The following is a 22,265-nucleotide window of genomic DNA, read 5'->3' on the forward strand; positions in this document are numbered from 1 at the left end:
TGCTGAAGTGGTCTTAAAGAGATGCAAGCATGGCTGTAGATTCTTAGTCTTCAATTATATTAAAATCTAACTACTACGCCCTTTGCATTGCCCCAATAACAGGTTTATAATAACAGACCCCTTCAGAAACCTAGTACCATCATTTCTAGGTATTACTATGTTTGGGAACTACAAACACAAACATTATTTTAAAGTAATTTCTTACATTAAATCTCAAATAACTCAAGTATTTTTAGGCTAAAACTTTGGTAAAGAGCTTGTGCTCATTAGCAGGATTGATCCATGTAGAGTGTAAGCTACGTGGGCTGGAGTGGTTAAAATGTAGCTCAGACTGGTAAGTTTCAAAGATGTGATTGTTTCTGTAATGCAGGAGAAACTGCAGAGCACTGACTCTGGGTCTGCTCTCCTGGAGATGTCTGTGGCATTTGTCTGCAAGGCTGCTTGTGTGCTGCATGTCATTAGCTGTCAGACTTGGCCATGGCAAAGGAACCCCCCCTTTAGGTCTTTAGGAAGCTTCTTTAGTACTCTAAACATGTAGTCTGGAGCTGGTAGGAGACGCAGCTGTTGAAACCACAGTGGGAACAAACAAAACACGCATCTCATTTGTGATGTCTGGATTTATGTAGTGCCACGGTTAGATGTGATTGAGTGATTCAGGAAGCTTTTAAAAAGAAATTATGATTTTATAAGATGAATTATTCTTTTTAGAGATCTGAAAGCACACTTCATAATTAAATAATACTAAAAATGAAAATAAATAAATCTCTCTTTCCTACATATTTACCATAATAGAAATCAAAAACCAGAATTTACTACAAATTATCAACACAAATGCAGACCCATAAATGTCTCATATACCTAAGCCCACTGCTTTAGATAAGAAATAATATTATTATTAAACTATTTTCATATTGCCACTTCAGCATTTTATTGTGAAAAAGAATTAAAAATAAAAGTATAAATTTGCTGTGGCTGCCAAGCATATACACAGAGACAAAAAAAGTTTTACTACGGTGTCAATTAAGCAATAATGCTAATTTACTTTAATATTCAGTGTGTGTGTGTGTGTGTGTGTGTGTGTGTGTGCCAGGGGGAAAGGGTGACACGATTTTAACCAGCATGCTTTGAGCAGAGGATAAGTGAGGAGGGGAAAGAGCAAGTGCCTCAGAGAGGGCGAGAGGGAGTGAGAGAGCATATGTGCAGTAGGGTGGGAGGGTTGGAGAGAGAGAGGGAGAGAGAGGGAGAGGACAAGCGGATGGGTGCTGTGAAACCCGTTAACAGGGGAGCTCTGTGCATTTGTTAGACGTCTTGGCTGCTTGCCCAACTTGGCTCATTGTAATCGAGGCATGATCGTCGACTCCAGGCAGCCCTCTCTGCCGCCTCGGCTGCCTCGCGCCTGGACCCAGCCCAGCTCTCATCGCTGACATGGAAAGACCCGTGAGTGCCTTCTCCCTCTCCTTCCCCTCTCTCTTCTCATCTGACACTCTCCCAGCTCTCTCTCTCTCTCTCTCTGTCTCTCTCGCTGCTATTAGGTTCCCTCCTTTCCCTCTTCTGCTCTGTCGCAGATTTAGCCGTGGCTACATGCAGCGTTTCAGTTGTGTCTCTGGCTCTCTCTCTCTCTCTCTCTCTCTCTCTCTCTCTCTCCCCTCTTGTAGCTCCTGTAGGTGGCAGGAACGCTGGGGTAGGGAGGGAAGCCTTGGCAGCTTTCTCTCTGCAGGGCCCCCCTCCTCCCCTTCGCCTGCCTGTCCGGGCATGGGTGCCGTCCGCTGGCAGACCCACAACGTCTCTGTGTGTTTGGTGGTTGTGTGTGTATGTGTGCCTTGCTGCTGCACAATCACAGAACTGGCTGGGGGCTGAAAACCCAGAGGGGGTACTGTCCCCCCAGTTTGGTTTGTGGAGGCCAGCATTCACTTCAGTCTCCGCCATTGGCCTTGCTGAGATTCGGAGTCGGCAGCGTGACTCTCCCTTGCGCCTATTCTTGGTGGTATGTCCTCACGGTCTGTTGTGTTTGGATACCCTGACAACTAGAAGCTGGGAGGTAGCTACTTTCCAGTCTGCCGACTCTCTGAGTGAGTTACAACTTTTCTCATGCTCACTGTGTCTTTGCAGGTCCGACACAGCTGTCTACAGGATGAGCAGTTTTTGTTATCTAACCAAAAGTCTATGCTGACACCTCACATGTGAATAAGATCCAGTGTCTCTGATAATGTGGTTGTTGAACTCAAACTATTCAACAACATCTCAGTGGCAGCCAGTCTTTGAAAGCGTAAGAGTGGTGGCGGTGGAAAAAGCACGAAAGAATTCCTTGCAGTTCCAATGTGATGGTCTTTGTGCGCTCTCTAGCCATGAGTCATCATTCTTTGCTAGCAATATCACATATAAGCAGCCTCGACTCTTTTGTCGTCACTGGGGCAACAGTAGAGGATGACTGACTCACTTTGGCACTTCTAATTCCTGCCTCTGTCAAGAAGGTTTGACCCCTCCGAATAATTGATACAGAGTGTAGAGAACGGGATGCTTCAGAATGAATTATATTTCTTCACACCTTCGACAAGCAGCAGTAGCAACTTTTCTATTTTGACGGTGTTGTTGTCACCTCTCCTCAGCTGTGAATAACAACAGATGATGCCAGCATTCATTCAAAGTGGGAGACAACTGATTGAGCTGAGAGCTCCTTTTTTTTGACAATGATTGTTCATTGATCGTTCATCGAATATTATCTGAGTGCTGTTGTCTGTGTACTGAATTAAATCTTTGTGAAGATATGAATACAAACACATCCCCCAAAGTGCTGGCTGCAGTAAGCAAACATCAGACGCAGGGATGAAACTCATTACTCTGATCCCGCCTTTTCAAAGTTTTGGTGCATATTTGTCCATCACATCACGTTCTGTCATAAATCTCAGAGAACTGTTAAAACTTTTTCTTTTGTTGGATAAGCTGAGCTCAAGTCAGCAGTTTGTTTGATAGTAGAAATGTTTTTTCTCTTTTAATGCCATCTCATTGCCTGGAGCATGTGTCTTTGAAACAATATGTCATTTTATATGAAACAGGAGTTGCCTTGTGACCAGTCTTTCATATAAGTCTGTGTACCAATTTGAAAGAATAGTTCAACATTTTGGGAAATGCCCTTATTTGCTTTCTTGCCAAGAGTTAAAAGAGAAGGTTGATACCACTCTCATGTCTGTATATGGCTGGAAACAGGAAAAATCAGCTAGCCTAGCTCTCTCCAAAGGTAACAAAATCAATCTACAGCCACCTTTTAGGATCACAAATTAACTAGTTTGTTTAATCCATACAAAAAACTAATTGCACAAATGACAAGCTGTTGTCGTCTGGTTGTGCCAGACTATTTCTGTAGCCTGGAAACTTCCCAGTGACAACGAGGCTACGTCTGTATGCTTATCTAAGCTAACCAGCTGCTAGCTGTAGCTTTATATTTACCTACTGACATGAGATTAATGTCAGTCTTCTCCTCTGACTTGCAGCAAGAAAGTGAATAAGTGTACTACCAAAATGTCTTACTGCTCCTTTAAAACAGGCTATACAGAACAGTGGATTTGTTGCAGCTTCTTCTTTCATAGCATCACTGATGCACCTGACCTGAACCTCTAGTTCTTTAAAGAAGGTGGCATACTTCCTAACTCCAGAGCTGCATAGAGGAATTCCTCATTCATCAGTCCTCTGAGACTTGTGCCCTTTAGCTTGCTCTATGAAGAGGATGATTGGGCTTGTGATTATTGTTTTTAATGCTGTTATCTCAAAATCGCAAGTCAATTATTTCATTGTCTTGAGAAAATTAACTTTGCTATCTTGAGATAACGAGATAATCAACTCAATATCACGAGAAAACATGAGGTTGTTTCCTTTTCTTACCAAAGATCGGGAGTTCCATGCCAGCATGCATAGATGGCGTATTATAGATGCAGCACTGGGTCAACATAATGGACAATGCATGGAGGAATGACATGCAACGTGCCAGTTAATACACGTTTTCATACTGACCAAAAGTTCAGTTATGAATCCTCCCACTCATTTTCAAGTTCTCCATAATTATCATGTGATTTTCAGAAATCAAACGTTGTTTCCTCGTGATGAATTATCTCATAATCTGACTTTTGTTTTCTCAAGATAACGAGGTAAATTAACTTGTGATCTCAAGAAAACTGCATTAAAAAAATAATTGCAAGCATGGCCATTCTCAGCTTCCATACAGTCAGATAAAGGACTAACACTTTCCCCACTAAGAAAGACTACACAGTCCAGATTGGAGAGGGAACATTAAGTTACTGCAGGCTAAAGGAAATGAGATCTCTCTGTTGGACATGGTTGATGCCTCCCCATTATCATTCTGTAATATTATCCTAATCTTGCCTTGTTTTGAATCTCTGTGCATATTCCTTCCAACTCAGCAGCTCTCTTGCACATGTTTGCAGTTGGTACAGCAAGTTAAAGACAGATTTTCTTGAAGGGAGTGTTAATGCACACCTAGGGGCAGTTCCATGAGATCACATGGAGATTTTCTCTAAGGGGCCTCTTGTTGTGTGAGGAGGCTGACCGCACTGGGATGTTTCGGATGCTCTGCATATGCATTCTCCCTGTGTAACTGAGCTTCGTAATGAATGCTCCATCTGTGGTGGGTGTGAGGGTGTGTTAGTGTTGTGTATTATTGCAGCACACGTAGTGGTCCCTGGGTGAAAAAAAAGAAGAAGATTGCCAGTGTAGCAAATAATTGTCCACACATGACAAGATTATTGTTATCTGTGGTGTCCATAGCTACAGCGTCACAGTCTCGGGATGCACTTTGATTTAAAAAGTAGTTTGAATAAAGTTTACATTAAGCCACACACATAAAACAACAGACAGTTGTTAGTAACAAGCAAGCAGCAAAGGGATATGTTTAGTATTATTTTCCATCCATTAGTGATAAGATAACAAACAGTATTTGTTTTAATACTACTATTATATACTATTCGTAAGTGAATTGTATTAAATATTGATGGTTTTATATTGTTCTTGTCAGTTGTTTTATGATGGCCCCTTTATCTACTTTATAGATGGTTGAACTTACAATACGTATGGAAATAAAAGCCAAACATCAGATTTATTATGGTGCAGACCTAAATGTGTCCATCGCAAGTATTGTTAAAGCTGGCATACAATGTCTGTTCGGATTTGTAATCACTTTTTGTTATTCTTTAATCAGCTGATTTAGACTACACTGTATCTAGGCAAAGTTATTGTACAACTGCTTATTTAGACATATTACATATAATATTAACCCTTTAACCGTGGCTATTTTTATTAAATAAAAAAAATATATTTTGTAAAAGTAAGGTAAAAATATATTCTTCTGACCTTTGACCTGAATTTTAATTTTAGTACGGTGTTATTGTATCAATATTCTGATGTGTCTCGTCCCAGACGCCCAGTGACACGATGCCCAAGAGGGATCAGGAGAGGGACCTGGAGCTGGATAAGAAGATCGAGGCTCTCCGCAGGAAGAATGAAGCGCTCATGAAGAGGTACAAGGTAAGTGCTTGCAGGCAGAGAAGCTTCTGTGGAGTCCAAAAGTTCACTGGTCACCATCAGGTGTAGAAATTCTGGGTTATGTTTCTTTTTTGTGAAAGCCTGCAGTTCTTTCCCACTTCCTGATTAGTTTGTTGTCTTCATTGAGTTGCATTTAGGAGGTGGAGGAGGACAGAAAAAGGGCAGAAGAGGAAGGAATGGCGCTGCAGAGCCGCAAAGGCAAAGCTGATGATCTTACCATCACAATCAGCAAGTCAACCAGTGTGAGTTGACGCACTTAAGAACTGTAATAATACTAAACTAATTAATTTGTTTAAGAAAAATATGCTACAAATGAAATAGTGGATATTTTATAACATGTTCTTGTCTTTGATTAGCAGGATAACCGTGTGGTGGTGACAAAGGCTTTTAGTGGCAGTTCACCAGCTGGGAAAGGACAGCAGGAGGCCGGAATCGACAGGGGGGAAGAAGGCCCTCCACAGGCTGCTGGCCGAGGCCACAGGAAGCAGCTAACGGTCACCATGGCTGGCAAAAAGGTAAGTTCACCGCAGTGCCAATTTCTTCTCAAAGTGGCAGAGAGAAATATAGGAGACCCCAGAACCCCTGTAGCTTCACTGAAATAAACGAAAGAATAACACAAAAGCTATCCCCCATTCAAATCAATAAGTACATCTAGCTGGGAGCAATGTAATAAACATTCAGACTAAGTTTTAGGCAGAAAACAAGTACGATAACTTGATAAAGAAAGCAGGAGAACTTAAGAAAGATGAATGCAGTGTAGACTTTAATCCAGGAGGTAATGCTGTTAACTTTACTTGCTAACTGCTGTTTAATAAGTAATGTTTACCATGTTCACCATCTTAGTTTAATGTGCTAACAATTGCTTATCAGCATTAAACACAAAGTAAACAGTAGCTGAGGTTGGGAATGTCAGTAGTTCGGCAGGTATTTGGTCATAAACCAAAAGTACAATAAAATGATTATGATTATAATTAATCAGAATTAAAACTTGAAATGTCAATTTGCATTACGCTACAGCAGAGGTCTGGGGATCATTAGGATACATTTTCAGGGCACCATGGATATCTGTGCCACATTTCTTGGCAATGCATTCAATGGTTGTTGAGACATTTGATTCTGGTGTGGTGGACCGACTGACAAACTAACATAGCTATCCAAAGAGACACGCTGCTAGCATGGCTAAAAATGAGCAGCTGTGTAAGGTACAACATGTAATCTCGTAATCCATGAATGGTCTGTGTACATCCCACCAAGTTACTGTTAAAAAATTTTTAAATTAATTATTCTTGTGCACAATTTGGACACGATTATGATAATACTCTAATATGAGTCACTGTCTCTCCAGGGTAAGAGGGTGGTGAGTGAGAGGCTGGAGAAGAGGCCTGGCCCTGCGGACATCAAGAGCCCTACAGATGACGAACAGACGAAACGTTTGGAGTCAGCGGGGAGGGGGAAGCAGCCACCTCACGTGACCAAGAGAGACACAGCAGCACAGGTCTGAATCAGACACTCTGAGCACCCCAGTGATCATACGCTTCGGCATGCACCCTCCAGTCTGCTTCCTCTGTCACACCCCCCTTTGTTCGCTCTCTCGTGCTGCACCGACGTGTTTTACATAGATGTCAGACATGCTGGCTGGAAACACCCATCCAGTGATGGAGCACAATGGTTTGTGGACAGGAGGTGGACTGGGGCTGTGACTGACTGGTGTGGGATTAACAGAGGGGGCTGCTAATAGAGCTGTTGGTTGAGTAGATGCTCCGTAGAGCCAAATCTTAAAAGACAGTTCAGTTATTTTTAAACCCGGGCTCTATTTTGACATATCTGGGGGTCTAAATGACTGATAGGTACAAAAGATTTTGGAATTGATCCTGAGATTTGGCTGCAATAGCTGCAACGTAATCCAAATTATGCAAATGCACCTGTCAAAGTATATTCTCTTCTTTTTGCTACTAACAACGGCTCAGATAATTATTCTAAGTGTCTGACACCATTATGGAAAGGATCCCTACAGAGATAGACCTTTTTCAGACAGCCCTTTCTGATGGGGAACCGAAGCCACTGTATCACTCTCTTCAAAGTCAAAGAATGACCCTTTAACAAGTCAAGAATCTTCAAAAGGCCTAGATGATAAGGTTGTATATAGCCAAGAATCTGGCAATGCGTATCACAATACAGGGGTTATTATTTTTAAAAAAAATCTGTCATAGTTTAACGAATACACCTCCATATGCATAAAACCTTTTTTTGTGCAGCCAGGACCGTGGGATCTGCGTTTGGTAATTTATTAAATGTTCTCCCTCTGAGGAGCTTTTGTTGTATTTTAATAAATAACTCAACCTCTGTCTAGGTGCCTTTGGGCGTGTGGATCAGGCTGTAAAGTTCACAGAGTCCCTCTAGGGCCATGAAAGATAGAAAGATGCTTTTAATAGCTCTCCAAACAAAAGGCCTTGTTATCAATAGTAGGAGATGGGAGATACTATATTTCATGAATAGCTTTACTGTATATTGTAGGTCTCAGATCCCATGTTTAACACAGATAGTGCACACGCGGTACCCCCGGTTGGGCTGTGAAATGTCACACTGACACTGACCTTGGGCCCCCCCGGGTATGCAGTAACTCTAAAACAGCTGCTCTGCCTCAGTCTGAAGCCAGTCTGACACACACACACATACATCAACGCAACGCACTCACAGACACACTTGCACAAGCTGCTCAATCAATACGCTGATGCACAGCACAGACAGCTGATCCTCACCACTGTAAACACAGACAGTCTGTTCGTAGGAGGGGTCTCTGGACAAAAAAAAACAGCAGTGTCTTTCTAAATATGTATATATAAACAGTACGTCTGCCTCTGATTGGCTGATACACTGAGTGCTGCTCACTGGCACGTCTGAGTTAATGTGCACTAAATCTATGGGCTGATCACGCTGCTCTCCTGCCTTTATTTCTGGCCCGCTTGGTCTGTCCCCCTTTATTTATCATGTGGACTGAATCAGCACTTGAACAGTAGCCAGCGCTCCAGTGCACCAGTCATCTGTGAATCCCAGAGACCCGGTTTCCATGTGGTCGCTGTTTACATAACCACTGTACATTTAACGTGGTTTACGAGAGCGGCAGGGGAAAAAGCTGTGAAAAAAAAAGGTTGACGGGAGGAGAAAATGTCATGGATCTATCTGGCAAATGTTAGAAAAATATCTGTGTTAGACACCCTGGAAATCTCTGCGAGAGGGGTGTGGTTATTTGGCAGTGTCCCCGGGAAATTGTAACGCCTGGGAGTACCCCATGGCTAAACTGTCAGTTCACACTTATGAGAGAGAGATAGACAGGAGAAAGAAAATGTAGAGTGTGGGGTGAGAAAAAAACAGGGGCAGAGAAGGGGAAATACTCCTGGCAGCCCACCATCTGTTTCCAGCCTCCATTTCTCCTCTCTGGAACCTTAAGTGGCCTGCTCTCCTCTGGCACGATTGTTTCCCCATTCCCACCACCCTGAAAGGGCCGATTTGATCTAATTAACATTCGACTGCCTTCTCACTCTGAAAAGGCTCATTATGCTGCCAAAGAGTCGGGCCTGGCGAGGTGCCAGGAAAGGGTCAGAGAGGGAGAAGAGGAAGGAGTGAAAGGAGAAAGAAGAAAAGGATCTAGGTAGTCAGGGGTCTTTTGTGTTTGTGTATAAGCCAGACTGAATTTGAGTGTGGGTAGGAGAGTGCGCGCAAGTGTGTATGTGTGGGTGTCACTGTCTGTAGGTGCACTACTACACTACTCTGTCCATTTGTTGTCTTGTCCCCTCTCTGTGTTGCTGTTAATGGCAGCATGACTCATCCTCTGTGTTCACCGGAGCACATCTTTGCAGTCAGAAATACACCAGAACCAAAATTCACATAATTCTTTACCTGAAGTAAGATGAGTTTTTTTTCCAAACCACTGAAGTTCAACCACCTGCCGACTGCACTCTGCTCTGATGACCTCATAGCAAAGGGGGGGGGACATTTAAAACTGAACCATCAATGCCAAATTACACTGTAGCACCACAAGTCCACTTGGGGGCAGTGTAGGCCTCCTAATCTTAATGTCTGCGCTCTCGCTTGATTGGCTTTTACTGTTTATGGCAGCAGTAATGTGAGTCTTTACAACCATGTTTAATTGGCTGCCAACAAGTTGCTGTGTCACCCTTATTGTTGTTATGCTCATCTTCCTTTTTTTCTCGTGTCTCCTCTCCGACAGGATGGGGTTAAACAAGGGCAGAAGCACACTGAGGAGCATCACAGGCTTTCAGAGCAATGCCAGGTACCATAATCACACACCTACATAAACACACATGACATATTAATGTGCACATTGTCACTATCTGTAATACATCTCAGGACACCGTTCACAATGATCACATGGGTCACTGAAATGAAAACAAATGTGAAATACAAGGTTTCCATATGACAGCGCCACCAGGTGAGCACACAAAAACACATAAATGCAAATATGCGCTCTACCGTCACATTGCCACGCCACCCCCACCCCCCACCCCCTTTCTAGTGCTTGTCCCCATCTGCCTCCCGCTGGCTCACGTGTTAACGTTGCTGGATTAGCTCAGAGCTGTCTCGCAGATCAGACGTGCAATAAACAGGCTAATGGTAGGCAGGGAGGACGGGCTTCAAAGGCCCACCGAATACGCCACATGACAAGTGATGCTGTTCATGCCTCTCTGTACCTCGCCTGGGAGCCGAGCGAGTGCTCAAGGAAATACCAAGCTGAGTTGTTTTTTTTTGGGGTTTTTTTTCAGGTGTTTTTCTGTGTAAGAGGTGAAGGTCAGACAACCCTTGGCTTTGTTAGCTGTTTTGGTTAACAAATATATTGTAAACCTCCTCTGGCATATTCAGGCCTAAACCAGTGCAGCCTTGAAGGAGGAGAAGAAGCTGTTAAGGAGTCCAGAATAAGAGCATGCTTATTCTTATTCACCCTTTATCAATCTTGAATCTAAATTTGCACACACAGTCTGAGTCCTGCTCTCTCTCAGCCCTCGCTAGACTCGTCCACCACACCTGCCTTGGCCCCTGACAACCTCCCTGTGAGGCCTCATGTAGGCGAAAAATTGAAAAGTGCTAATTAGCAGGGTGGCTGGGGTGGCAGCAGAGCACGGCCTGTTGCAACATGCGAGAAACACCTTCCCTTGTGGCCCCTGAGGTCCTCCGGGGGGGCAAGAGAAGAGGGAGGGGAGAGAAGATGGAAAACAGAGGGATGAGCACAGATGCCATGTTCTCCAATAACTGTACACAGGAAGGCAACATGTTTACTTGGCTGTGATTGGTCCACACCTGAGGGGAAAACATCCCCCATCATGGTCTCTTATCGGCACTGTGATGTTTTTCTCCGTCTGACATAATGTGCATGAGCTGCATGACGATTTTTTTTCTCTCAAGCAATTTTTATTTTTCTCTAGAAAGAAACATCATCTCCCTCCTGCTGTATAACAAACCAAGCACTGATGAGCACTTTCTCTCTGAGATTGCTGGTGTTTTATATGATTTCCCTTGGAGCCAGCACAGCAGTGTTTGCAGTCCTGGTTCACTCCAGCACTTTGTAACAAGAGCACACAGCCCCTGTCCCCTTTGATGTGTTAAAGAGCCTGCATCAGCTCTCAGTTTAGGATTACAGTCTCAAGCCATTCTTTCTGCTCTCATCACAGTCATCAATAAACAGGTTAAGAGGGGAAGCGGGCCTAATTGCATTTATTGTAAGCTCCACTTTTCCTGGAATATTGTCTCAAAGAGTTTGATTGTGTTGCCTTGCAGTCATCATGGTTGACAAACAAGAAGCTATTTGAAATCAAATGGGAGCTGACTGGAATGTATCAACAACCAGAGGCCGTCATTAGTATTTACAGTGAGGCAACGACTGGCATTTACAGTAATGTAGAATATTTGAAAATACCAGAAATATCCTTGTTTGTTCCCTTTCTTTTGAACCCTTCTGGTCTGTATATTGCCCTGTTGCTGTTTAATTATTTGTTTAGAGATGATAAGCTGTTCTTGTTTATGACCACCAATGCTTAATGTGAGCCCATTGTTGAGCTTGTTCCCTTCACTGCTCTGATTAGTCTGCTTTTTGATTCAGTCACGTTTCAGTGCCAGTGCTTCATTACTAATGAGTGGCAGTGCCATAATATAAATCTACATGAAGAGAGCTTGAAAATACAATGAACTGTTTTTCTGCTAAGGAGCCTGAGAGCCCACAGGCCAGCACAGACCTCAACATACCCACGTCGAAAGAGGAGCAGGAGGAGTATCTGCGGTGGAAGAAAGAGCGCGAGCAGATTGACAGGGAGAGAGTGGCACGTCACAAAAATGCCAAGGGCCAGTGGAGACGGGCGTGGGACATGGACAAAACCGAGAACATGTAAGACTTCTCAGCACTTAGCCTTCCCCAGGCACTTCATGTGCTGTTGTCTGATGATTTCTTACAGCTGTTCCTCTGGGTGGTATTTCATTTTCTATTTTTATGCCTTTTCTAATCTGTGTTTGTCTGTGTTAGGAAATATTGACTGATCATATTTAATCTTCTCCAACAATGCACAGCTTCACATTCACAGAGTCTTCCCATTGGCCACTGAGCAATAGGGGATAAAATGCTTATCAAGGGCCACTTGGTGGTTCTTGTTGAAGGAGAGTAGAGATAGATAGTAGATAGTTTTTTTGTGTTTTATAAAATAAAATGTATCTCCATCCTGTTATTTTAACCTTTAACGTCCTGTAATCTAATAATGTTGTCATAGTGCCAATAATCCCCCCCTTAGATTGTCTTTTTTAGTTCAACATTTTGGAAAATATGTGTGTTCATTTTCTCACTGAGACTTAATCAGAAGCAGCTAGCTAGCTTAGCTTAGCATAAAGGAAGCAGGATAAAGGCTGGAAACAGGTAGTCTGTCTCTGTCCGAAGGAGAAAAAAAAAGCCTACGAGCACATTTAAAGCTCACTAATTAACATGTTATATCTTGTTTGTTTAAAAAAGATATCTTAAAAAAGAAATGTGAAAATGAAATAAAATGAAAAGGATTTGTGCTTAAATGCTGGAACAAGCACCCCTAACTAGAGACATGTCATATAATATATAATATATATAATCAGCATTGAAGATCCTGGTTAGGATTGAGCCAGGGTAGCTAATGCCCCTGTTTCTAGTCTTCATGCTAAGCTAACTGTCTTCTGGCTGTAGCTTCATATTTAACAGACAGACATGAGAGTGGTATCAATCTTTTCATCTATAGCTCTGCAAGAAACTAACTTTATTTTAATGTGGTCTGCTAAGTTACCAGCTTCAGTAGTTAATAGTTTTTTAAATAATCACAATGTTGCTTCTCTCCCCTTCTTTTTATCCTGAAGTTAGAGAAACGCTCATTGACTTGAACTACAAACTAACCTTGAAGAGCAGCCTTCTTTCTAGTTAGTTTATTCAGTGGAAGAATCCATTAGATGAGGTATCTGGACTAAATGTCCTGCCACATGATCACAAGACTAAATCTCATCAAGTCACAGGATGTTGTTATACAATTTGCCTGAAACATAATTATTTGGTGGTGCAATCATTTAACAGTATGTATTACTTTGTGCATTCTCACATTTTTAAGACTCAGTTTGATCACAGCTTCCCCATTCATTAACAAAACAAGTGTTTGTTAGATTTCAAACAAACCCGGCTGTCGTACAAAGAATGACCAAGCTGCAGAGTAAATGAATGTGCTGTTTAAGGGAGCATCAAAATGTAAAGAGACAAGGGAGGAGCGGCTATTTTTGGCTTGGGATAAGGGATAGATGCCTTGCCTTATTTGGTGAGGCTTAAACAAGGCCCTAGAGTAAGAATAGAAGAGGAAATGTTTTTCTTATTCAACAATTTAGATGGTCCCACTAGATGTAAAACTCAAGGGTGTGACTCACAGAGCAAAACCTCTCATTGATTCCGCATAACCTCACATTTTAGGCCAATAATAAATGAAGAGCTTGTTGATCAGGGTGGAGATGTGCTGTTATGTCACCTGAACAAAAAAGGAAAAATTATTTTGAGAAATAACCAAGACACTGTCTGCATTGGTTTGTGTTTCTGGCCAAACTGAAGCTCTGCTTTTAGGTTTTCAGACAAATCCCTCCCTGACAGAGACTGGGGGCCTTCCAGCAGAGGTGAGGAATTCACACAGTCCAAACTAAGAGCACGAGCAATGAATCCTTTCACATCAAAATATTATGTTAACATGATGCATTATGTTTATTCCAGGTGGACGAAATGCTAGACGAGGACAATCCAGGGCGGGTGCTGAGTCAAAAGGTGTCCTAGTGCTTGATTATTATTTATTCATTAGTTCAGTGCTTCAGAATCATTATATAATAATAATAATAATAATAATACATTTTATTTATAAGCACTTTTCTGGATACTCAGACACTTTATATAAATAAAAACATATATATCGTACAAAGAGGCTGAATTTATATTATTTTCTGAAGTCTCAGTGAAGCAGCATTCTCATTCTCATTTTTCATACTGTACTTTACTGGACGTAATTCATGTGTGATTCATTAAACTGGGTAAACTGGTCGGATATATGCCAGGAAGAGATAGATAGAGATAACGTTGGGGGTGGCTCAAAAATCTATTTTTTTTCTGAAATTGAAAGACACTTTAGCCCACACAGCGATGAAACCATTAAAGGAAAACTTTGGTATTTTTCAAGCTGAATCCTATTTTCCCATGTTTTTAAGTGACTAATGGAGACAACATTTTTTTTAATTGGTCTAGTATTGAGTGAGAAGGCTGCAGTCGGTAGCTGTAAAACGGGCTGCAACACAATCCTTTGGGGCAATTGCGTAGTGTCAAAGTCCACTAAAAGGGCTTTTAGTGGGCTGATGTTGTTATTCTAGGTCTCTGACAACATAATGGAAAGAATCCCCACAGAGACAGACCTTTTAGTTAAAGAGTAATGTCCTTTTAGTTTTAACCAGAGACAGACGTTATTTCAGTTAGTTTGTGTTATTGTGTGACGTTGGTGTTTTAAACCCTTTAAAACCATGACCTAGGCAGACACAAAAACATGGCAAAATAAGGTCCAGGTTAAAAATACCAGTTTCCCTTTAAAGATATACTGTTGGCTAGGCAGAAAGAGTAATGTCTTTAATGTAAAATGTAATTTAATTGTGTTAAACTTTCAGTATTCTTCTGTTCTAGGTCATGAGAAGCGAGGCAAAGACAAGGGAACTAAAAATGTGCTGGTGATGAGCAGTAAAGCAAAAGGCATAGATCGTCTGACTGGGAGAGCCAGGAGGTCAGTAACGGCTAAACATCATGAACATTAGTGCCATGCATACAACAGCTGGATGTTAAAGTTGATTTAACCATCCGGGTCTCTCCAACCACAGCCTCAATTAAGGGTTAGGGTTAGGAGAAAAACACACTATGACTAATGAAATACATGAAACGAATGTGGGAATTTGTGTTGTTTTCCTGCACTGTGGCCTAATGTACAAATTCCCCTCCATGTCATGAGACTTGATTTAGAAGTTGGGGCAGCTGACTAAATAACCCGGAAGGTCTCATTCATATCTCACTACAATCGTTTTTTCTCATCCAGCTTTCCTCTTTTGTGAAACAAGCTACTGTGCTGGATGGTGAGGAGGCTTTAGGGTGTGTTGTTACACAAGCATTGCTCATAATCTCAACAAGCCACAAGGCCACAGACCTGGAAGTGAGGCATTATGACCTCTCAGTGTGACAGTGTAATGCACCAGATGGTTTTCTCTCCATGTGTGTCAGTGATGGTTGTAGGTAAGGCTCAGGGGACAGATGCTAAACAGCATTCAGGTGTGTTCTGACATATTCTAGTTGTCATGCTGTGCTGCCGTCATAGCTGGCCGAATGATTGAAGATTGATTCCACTCTCATGTCTCCACGGTATATGAAGCTACAACCAGGAGACGGTTAGCTTAGCAAATGAGACATAACATGTTGATTAGGGAGCTTTAGAGGAGCTGGAAGGCAAATTTTGTTACCTCAGGGCAGAGCCAGGCTAGCTCTTTTCACCTGTTTCCTGTCTTTATGCTAAGCTAAGCTAACTAGCTGCTGGCTGGAACTTCATATTTACTATACATGTGAGAGTATCAGTCTTCCCATCTAACTCTTGGCAAGAAAGCTGATAAACATTTAACTCCAGCTATTTCTTTAGCCTTTTTTATGGAGTTTCTTGTAAGTTGTATGTCATAATGGACACAAGAAGAACACATTACAGAAACTCTTTTGATAAAAGTACCTTTATTTTTTAGATGGCAGGCAAATGAAGATGAAGAGAACCTACAGGTGAGATATAAAACCTGTATGAGTGTAATGATAAATAAAATTATATAAAATTGGTTGATATATGTTACTAAAGAAGCAAAAACACCCCACCTGATTTGCTGTTCTTATCTCTTCCTCTAGACTTCTGACACAACATTAGAGGAATTCTTGGAGGAACTTGACGCCCTCACAGATGCTGAGGTAGAAGATCTAAAAGATCACGACTCAAAACTGAAGCTGTCGCCCAGCCCAGATTCATTGAGTGTATCTGAGGAAGTGAGTGGATCCACTGCTCCCGTGTCAGCTGCTACCCTGAGAGAGGACACCCCCACTCAGGGGAAGGCAGAGACCTCGTCCCCTAGGGGTTCAGAGAAGAGAGTACGCTTCTTGGAAGAACTGGTCCAGGGGGCTCACACAAAGCAAACCACAGGCTCCCAGGACTCTGCCAGCTCAGAATCAAGAAGTCTAAGCTCCTTAAAAGCTTCCTCACCTAAAAAAACCCAACCTGAAGAGCAAGGGCCACAGCAGCCTCTTGAAAGTGCCAAGCAAGATGATGGTAGTCCTCAGGATCAAGGAGGTGGTACGTCAGCTCCTCCTGTTGCCCAGCAGCAGGCCTCTGAAACCGAATGTACTAAAAAAGACAGCACCCCCTCCACAGCTCTGAGCTCCCTCTCCCCTGAAAAAGCCTGTGCCTCTCTACAGGAGAGCTCTGTCCAGCCTGTAGAGCTTGCCAAGTGCAACATCAGCAACACAAACCCAGGTACGCAATAGCTTCGGTAGCCCTGACTTTTTCTGACACTACATCTGGATGTTATATAACGAAGCTAATTTTTCTTTCAAAGAGGAACTAATAGAGTCCGGTCTGTCAGTCCTGAGCCTGGAGTCAGGAGAGACACACCCAACACACTCCACCAGCAGTGACAAGGTCAGTGTGAGAGACAGGAAGAGGGATGGGAGAATCAATAGATGTGTAAATGGCCCGATAGAGAGAAGTGCAAATGAATGACGAGTTAAATGGATGAAGAGAGAGAGACAGGCAGTATATCTACAGTGCAGCTGTGTAATATCCAATTTCGATTTAAGTGTATTCACCACCTCTGAGGCCTGTTGGAGTGCAGGAGAAATAGTCTCATGGGAGAATGCCTCTTCATCTCATCCACCACTGAAATGGCTTGATAATATATAACCGCCTGCTTAAATCATTCATGTAAAAAAGAGAAGTGGTGGGCCTGGGATGAATAAACTGGCTATGTGAATTATGGAAAAGAAGTCAGTTGTAACTAATACTTTTGTGTATGTTTCTCTCTCTTTTTTTGCAGGCAAGAGAGCATGGGAAGATTGTTTGATTGACATTTTTGGGATGTACATACTGAAGCCAAATCACAGTAACACAGAGCCTTGCCTCTTTTTATTTGGATGCATCATTTTGCTTCAGGTATCTCACTTGAGATACCCTGTTTATGGCTTAAACACAAAACCATGGTTTAATTTTGCTGTGGCGTGTCCCATCTGTGGAAGTTTTCCAATATCTAAAATTTGACAAAGGAATGGTTTTGCCTGCTCAAATATTTTTTACATCCAAGCACTTTATGAGTATTAAAGTACGTGTGCTGACATACTATTCAGTATGTTTGTATGCTGCTTGAGTGCAATATCATTGAATGTTTACATTTGTATGAAAATTTCAACTTACATATCAGGAGGCTAGCTAATCAATTACACTTAGGCCACAACAGCCACATTCAAATTATCTAGTGCCTGAATCTGCCTCAGAGGTATTTTCAATAAATGAAAGGAAGCCTGTATTATATGATGATAGATTTGTGACAGACCTACAGTAGAGTCTGTATTTCTACACTCAAAACTTGTGAGTAGATATTATTTATTAACTGCTTCCAGCATCAGTCACAAATTGCTAATCAATACATTATTGAAGGGCACATTTGAGACTCATTGTCTTATTGGCCACTGACCAAGACATTTCTAAAATATCACTAGTGTCATAAATGTTTTTGTTATTAAGAACATTTAAAGGGGCTTCTTCTGTGGCTCTGGAGGAGCTTAATAAAGTCTGACATAATAACCCTGATGATGTCATATTGATGTCATATTACAAAATGATCATGAAACGTCTACGATACAAACTGGGGGTGTGATGTTTTCTCAACAGATGATCTAACAAAGAAATGCTATGAAGTTAGATTATGGGAAATTAAGTATCCAGTGTTTTTGGAACTTGACCCACACTAGGGACTAAAAGTCAGGATGTTTTAGGCTACATAGATTTAGGCTATTCTTATTGTAATCTGTCTCTCCAAATTCATCAAAGTTGATTTAGAAATTGATAGAGTGCCCCTTTAATGTTAGTCAGCTAATAGAAGAATCCACATTACTGATATGAAAATATGTGGCTGTTTTAAAAAGTAATCAGTGACACTGTGGCACCAAAATCTCAAACCTGCCCTTTAACGCATTGCTATTGTTTTAGTTTATTTACAGCTGGATCCCAATTATCTGGTCTTCCTCAGACTGACAGACAGACAGACAGATCTGCTTCTAAGCACTTAATATGTAATTGTAATGTATGCCTGTAGTTTCTCAAATGTAAACAATAGACAGAGACATGAAATCGAAAAGACTAATCACAAACTAATTTGGGAAGTACATTACTTTCTGTAATAGTTTGCTCATGCTGTTTTTAAGCACCTAGTGTTAAAGAGTCCCGGTACATAACAGCCTCCAACCTTGTTCTCTCCACACTCTTGAGATGTTGAAACCAAAAGGGTTCAGCCTTTAATTCACAGTCAAAACACTGGGATTCAGCTGTTGTTCCCCTTCAGCTTTGTTTTGTAATTTGTTCTCTTTTACCATCACGAAAGACAACTAATATTTTTTGAAAGGCTTAATTAAGAATTTAGCCAGTTGATGTGCCTTGCATATTGGCTTCTTCAAATACTGAAGGTGTACCTTTATGTCATGCTTTGTATCATAACATACAGTAGTGTTAAATGTACTGTACTAACAGTGCAACTTCACTATTGATTTTATTTATTTGCCTCTCCATTTGGACAACAGAATGTTAACTAGAAGGATTTTGCAATTCTACAACAATTTTTATGTGCATTATAGTAGCTGTTTTTTCTCTGTGACATGTATGGATTTGTTTTTATTTATTTATTGCCAATTATTTTATTATTGGTATCAAGTGGCAACTATAATGAGAAGCCTTACAAGAACTCCTCAAAGAAGTTTTTGGCTTTTGTCAACGCTACAGTATAGTAAATAGTTATGTAACCAGTCAGTAGAGAACATAGTGGACGTGCTCTGAGCTGCAGGGCCTGGTCTGCTTAAACTGTGGTTACATAAAACACAATCATCAGGAATCTACTAGAAGCACACTGGGAAAATCAAGAAACGAGTCACACGGTTTGAGGCCCGTCCAGACATCAAGAAGGATGTTGTGCTGTTTTGAAAAGGGGCCTTATTCTATATTATATATGGAATTTGAATGGATGGTAAATGAAACATCTGTTGGAAAATACAGATTACCTCTGAAATATTTAAAATTCCCTGTGGAATTCAATTTAGTCAAATGAAATTTAGGACCTACAACCATAGAGAAGTTGTACATTTGTCCTTGTTTAGCACTTCATTTAGTTATTAGACATCTGCATTGTCCCCTCGCTTAAATGTCACATTCAAGAGGTGGTTACAATTGTCTTGCTCCACTTGGGTGTCCACTGCTGTCCTCCATGTTTTCACATACTTTCATAAGGAAGGAATGATTGTGAGTGCTCATGTATGAGTGTGTGTCAAGGTGTGATCCCAGCTTTTTACTGTTCAGAGTGCTCATGCTAATTAAAATCTGTGTGCAACATAGCTTCATTTACTGTAGAACCGTTTGGAAGGAGTCATACAGACCATCAATAAAGTTTTTCTGTATTTCAAACTCTCAAATCATGACTGGCAATCATTTTGTTGCACTGTCACCCTCTCTTACCCTCTCCCTCCCCTGTCTCTCACTGACTGATGCACCTGTGATAACAAATATGTATGAATCCTATCTCTGGGGAGTTTTTATGTCATCAGAGAAAAATGAAGTCACTTTATTGAGTCAACGAGAAGAAAGGGCAGCTGAGACAGAAATGTAGAGCACATTGTGGCATCAACAGACCATATAGTTATGCCTTGGTCCCCTGAGTCTGCCTTCATGGTGCATTTGATTAATTTCAGATGAGCTCTCTGCTGGGCTGTTACATTGGAAACGGCTCCCTCTCGGCCCTACAGGTGGGACCTCCCATAGGTGCTACTATTTTAATTATCTCCTCCCAAGGCTGTCTCCATAGCAGCCTTCTGCCACTGAGGCTTTTGTCTGTCTGTACAGAGAGATCAGCAGCCTCACTCTCCTTGAAAACTTGTTTTCTTTAGCCCAAAGCTTTTTGATTCCTGCAAATGGTATTATAAAACACAGTCTATAACACTCCTGGTTCACTTTGTAAGCTAGCTTAGTTAGTTTGAAGGGTCTGACGCAATAGTACACTACAGTGGGGGAGTTGATATTATGGAAATAAGTCCTGTAGGCTGTGTTAGAGGATTGAAGTGCAGTGTAGGATTATGTCAGCTGCACTCTGCAGTGGAGAGAGGCTTCAGAAGTGTGCCTTCCTGAGGAAAGAAAGAAGAAAAGAGCTCAAAGCAGCTTTAAAGCAAGGTAGTGCTGAGACCTGTGATAGTAGATCACACAGGATCCTGTTTGTGTGTGGCTTTTTGTTTTTGTGCTGTGGTAGAAATTTGTGGCTCAGAGAAATACATGCTCCAAAATACTGTCACTAAATCTGGATATGATGATGCTCAGGGTTAACGTTTAACTAACTAAAACTAATGATTTAGGGATTAGTATAAAGCAATAGTTCAAAGTGCAATAACAGTTAGACGGGAGGATTGATACCATTTTCATTCATGTCTGATGAATTTGAATGTACAGCCAGCAACCGATTAACTTAGCTTAAACCGGCTCTGTGCAAAGATAACAAAATTCACCTACCAGCACCTCTAAAGCTCAATTATCATTACATTTACATTACATTACATTCCTTTGGCAGATACTTTTGTGTCATGAACAGCTAGGTATCACCCAAAACAGTGTATCTATTTTATACATAACTAAAAGGATATTCAGTGCTACAGTACAAGTGCTAAGAGAATTTGTTTTAAAAAAAATATGAGACATAAGTACTAACAACATGTTGTATCTTCTCAACATCACAGTAAGTATAAGACGCCTCACATAACCGGCACATAACCCCGGTAAAAACCACAACCTGTCTTTCTTACACGTCAGGTCTTATTCAAATTAATAAAAACAGATACATTATGTTAATTGTGAATTTAGAGAGTGACCTTTTTTTTAGAGGCGATGGTAGACAGAGCCAGGCTAGCTGCTTCCAAGCTTCCAGTCTTTGTGCTAAGCTAAGCTAATGGGCTGCTGGCTGTAACGTTGTATCTACTGGATAGATACAACAGTGATATCAATGTTCTGCATCCAACTCTTGGCCAGAAAGTGAATAACCGTATTTCCCAAAATTCTGAACTATTGCTTCAAGCTTCAAGCTAAAATCACGGTGTTATCTATTTGCTTCATATGCTCTGAACACAGTGAGGTACGCTGGAGGTTCTCGAGGTGTTTCATATCAGTTGATGGATGTAGGTTAAGTGGAAGCGAGGTCTGGCCTCGACCTGCGACCCTGACAGAACCTCACACAGGCAGGTTGGCAGTCCCCACTGAGCGTGTGCGTCATCCCCCTGGCCCTGGCATGGTTCAGGATGTAACAACCACGCCTCAGCAGCTGTCCTGATTAAGCAGAGGCTGTGCACCCCCCCCACCCCACCAGCCTTGAGACAGGAGGCTAGGCTGACAAGGTGTCAACGTGCTGTCTGACATATTGATCTGAGGTTGGTTCTTTGTGTTAGCACCCTGTAGTCAAAGCCTTCAAAAGCCTGTCTGTATGAACAAAGCTTTTTTTTTTCAATATAATGTTTTGTTCTGTGACATGTCCTTACGAATACATTGTTATCGTAAGTTTCATAGAATTACAGTTACTGACTACCTATTGTACACCTATAGTGTCACACAGTATTTTAGCACTGCAAACTAGCAATGATTTAAAAATGTGAATTGTGTATCTTTTTTAAAAAGTCTTGAGACAATATTATTATTAAACTCCCTGACAGATGACAACACAGTTCCCAAGTATACACACAGCTTTACTTTTGTTATTATCCATCACTCCACACTTATGCCCTTTTATTAATTGAAAAATTGTTCACTGCCTTCATATTGTTCTCCTGTATTGCAGGACTTCATGTTAATATTTAATAACTTTTGTGATGCCATCTCGCTCAA

At 41.4% G+C, this 22,265-nt stretch overlaps 1 protein-coding gene across 6 annotated transcripts; it reads left to right on the forward strand.

Moving 5' to 3' along the window:
• Positions 1-1,195: 1,195 nt before the first annotated feature.
• Positions 1,196-19,822, forward strand: LOC127356324 (coiled-coil domain-containing protein 9B). Of its 6 annotated transcripts, none has more exons than XM_051387994.1 (14): positions 1,196-1,437; positions 5,425-5,532; positions 5,688-5,792; positions 5,907-6,065; positions 6,896-7,045; positions 9,779-9,841; positions 11,766-11,944; positions 13,670-13,719; positions 13,814-13,864; positions 14,762-14,858; positions 15,853-15,886; positions 16,007-16,625; positions 16,708-16,790; positions 17,185-19,822. In XM_051387994.1, the coding sequence occupies exons 1-14, from the start codon at positions 1,426-1,428 to the stop codon at positions 17,209-17,211; spliced, it is 1,737 nt and encodes a 578-aa protein (XP_051243954.1). In that variant the 5' UTR covers positions 1,196-1,425; the 3' UTR covers positions 17,212-19,822. The 6 variants fall into 6 exon arrangements, with proteins under 6 accessions (XP_051243954.1, XP_051243936.1, XP_051243945.1 ...); XM_051387976.1 differs by having other exon boundaries at positions 1,197-1,437; positions 13,658-13,719; XM_051387985.1 differs by having other exon boundaries at positions 1,197-1,437; positions 5,910-6,065; positions 13,658-13,719.
• The last annotated feature ends 2,443 nt before the right edge of the window (positions 19,823-22,265 follow it).

The sequence above is a fragment of the Dicentrarchus labrax genome, unplaced genomic scaffold (assembly GCF_905237075.1).
Source record: "Dicentrarchus labrax unplaced genomic scaffold, dlabrax2021, whole genome shotgun sequence".
Lineage (NCBI taxonomy): Eukaryota > Metazoa > Chordata > Actinopteri > Moronidae > Dicentrarchus > Dicentrarchus labrax.

Excerpts from the sequence above, each read along its gene's own strand:
- LOC127356324 (XM_051387976.1), top strand. Across the intron at positions 6,066-6,895 it reads TCACCATGGCTGGCAAAAAG|GGTAAGAGGGTGGTGAGTGA; the intron begins GTAAGTTCACCG and ends CTGTCTCTCCAG. Across the intron at positions 16,626-16,707 it reads CATCAGCAACACAAACCCAG|AGGAACTAATAGAGTCCGGT; the intron begins GTACGCAATAGC and ends TTTCTTTCAAAG.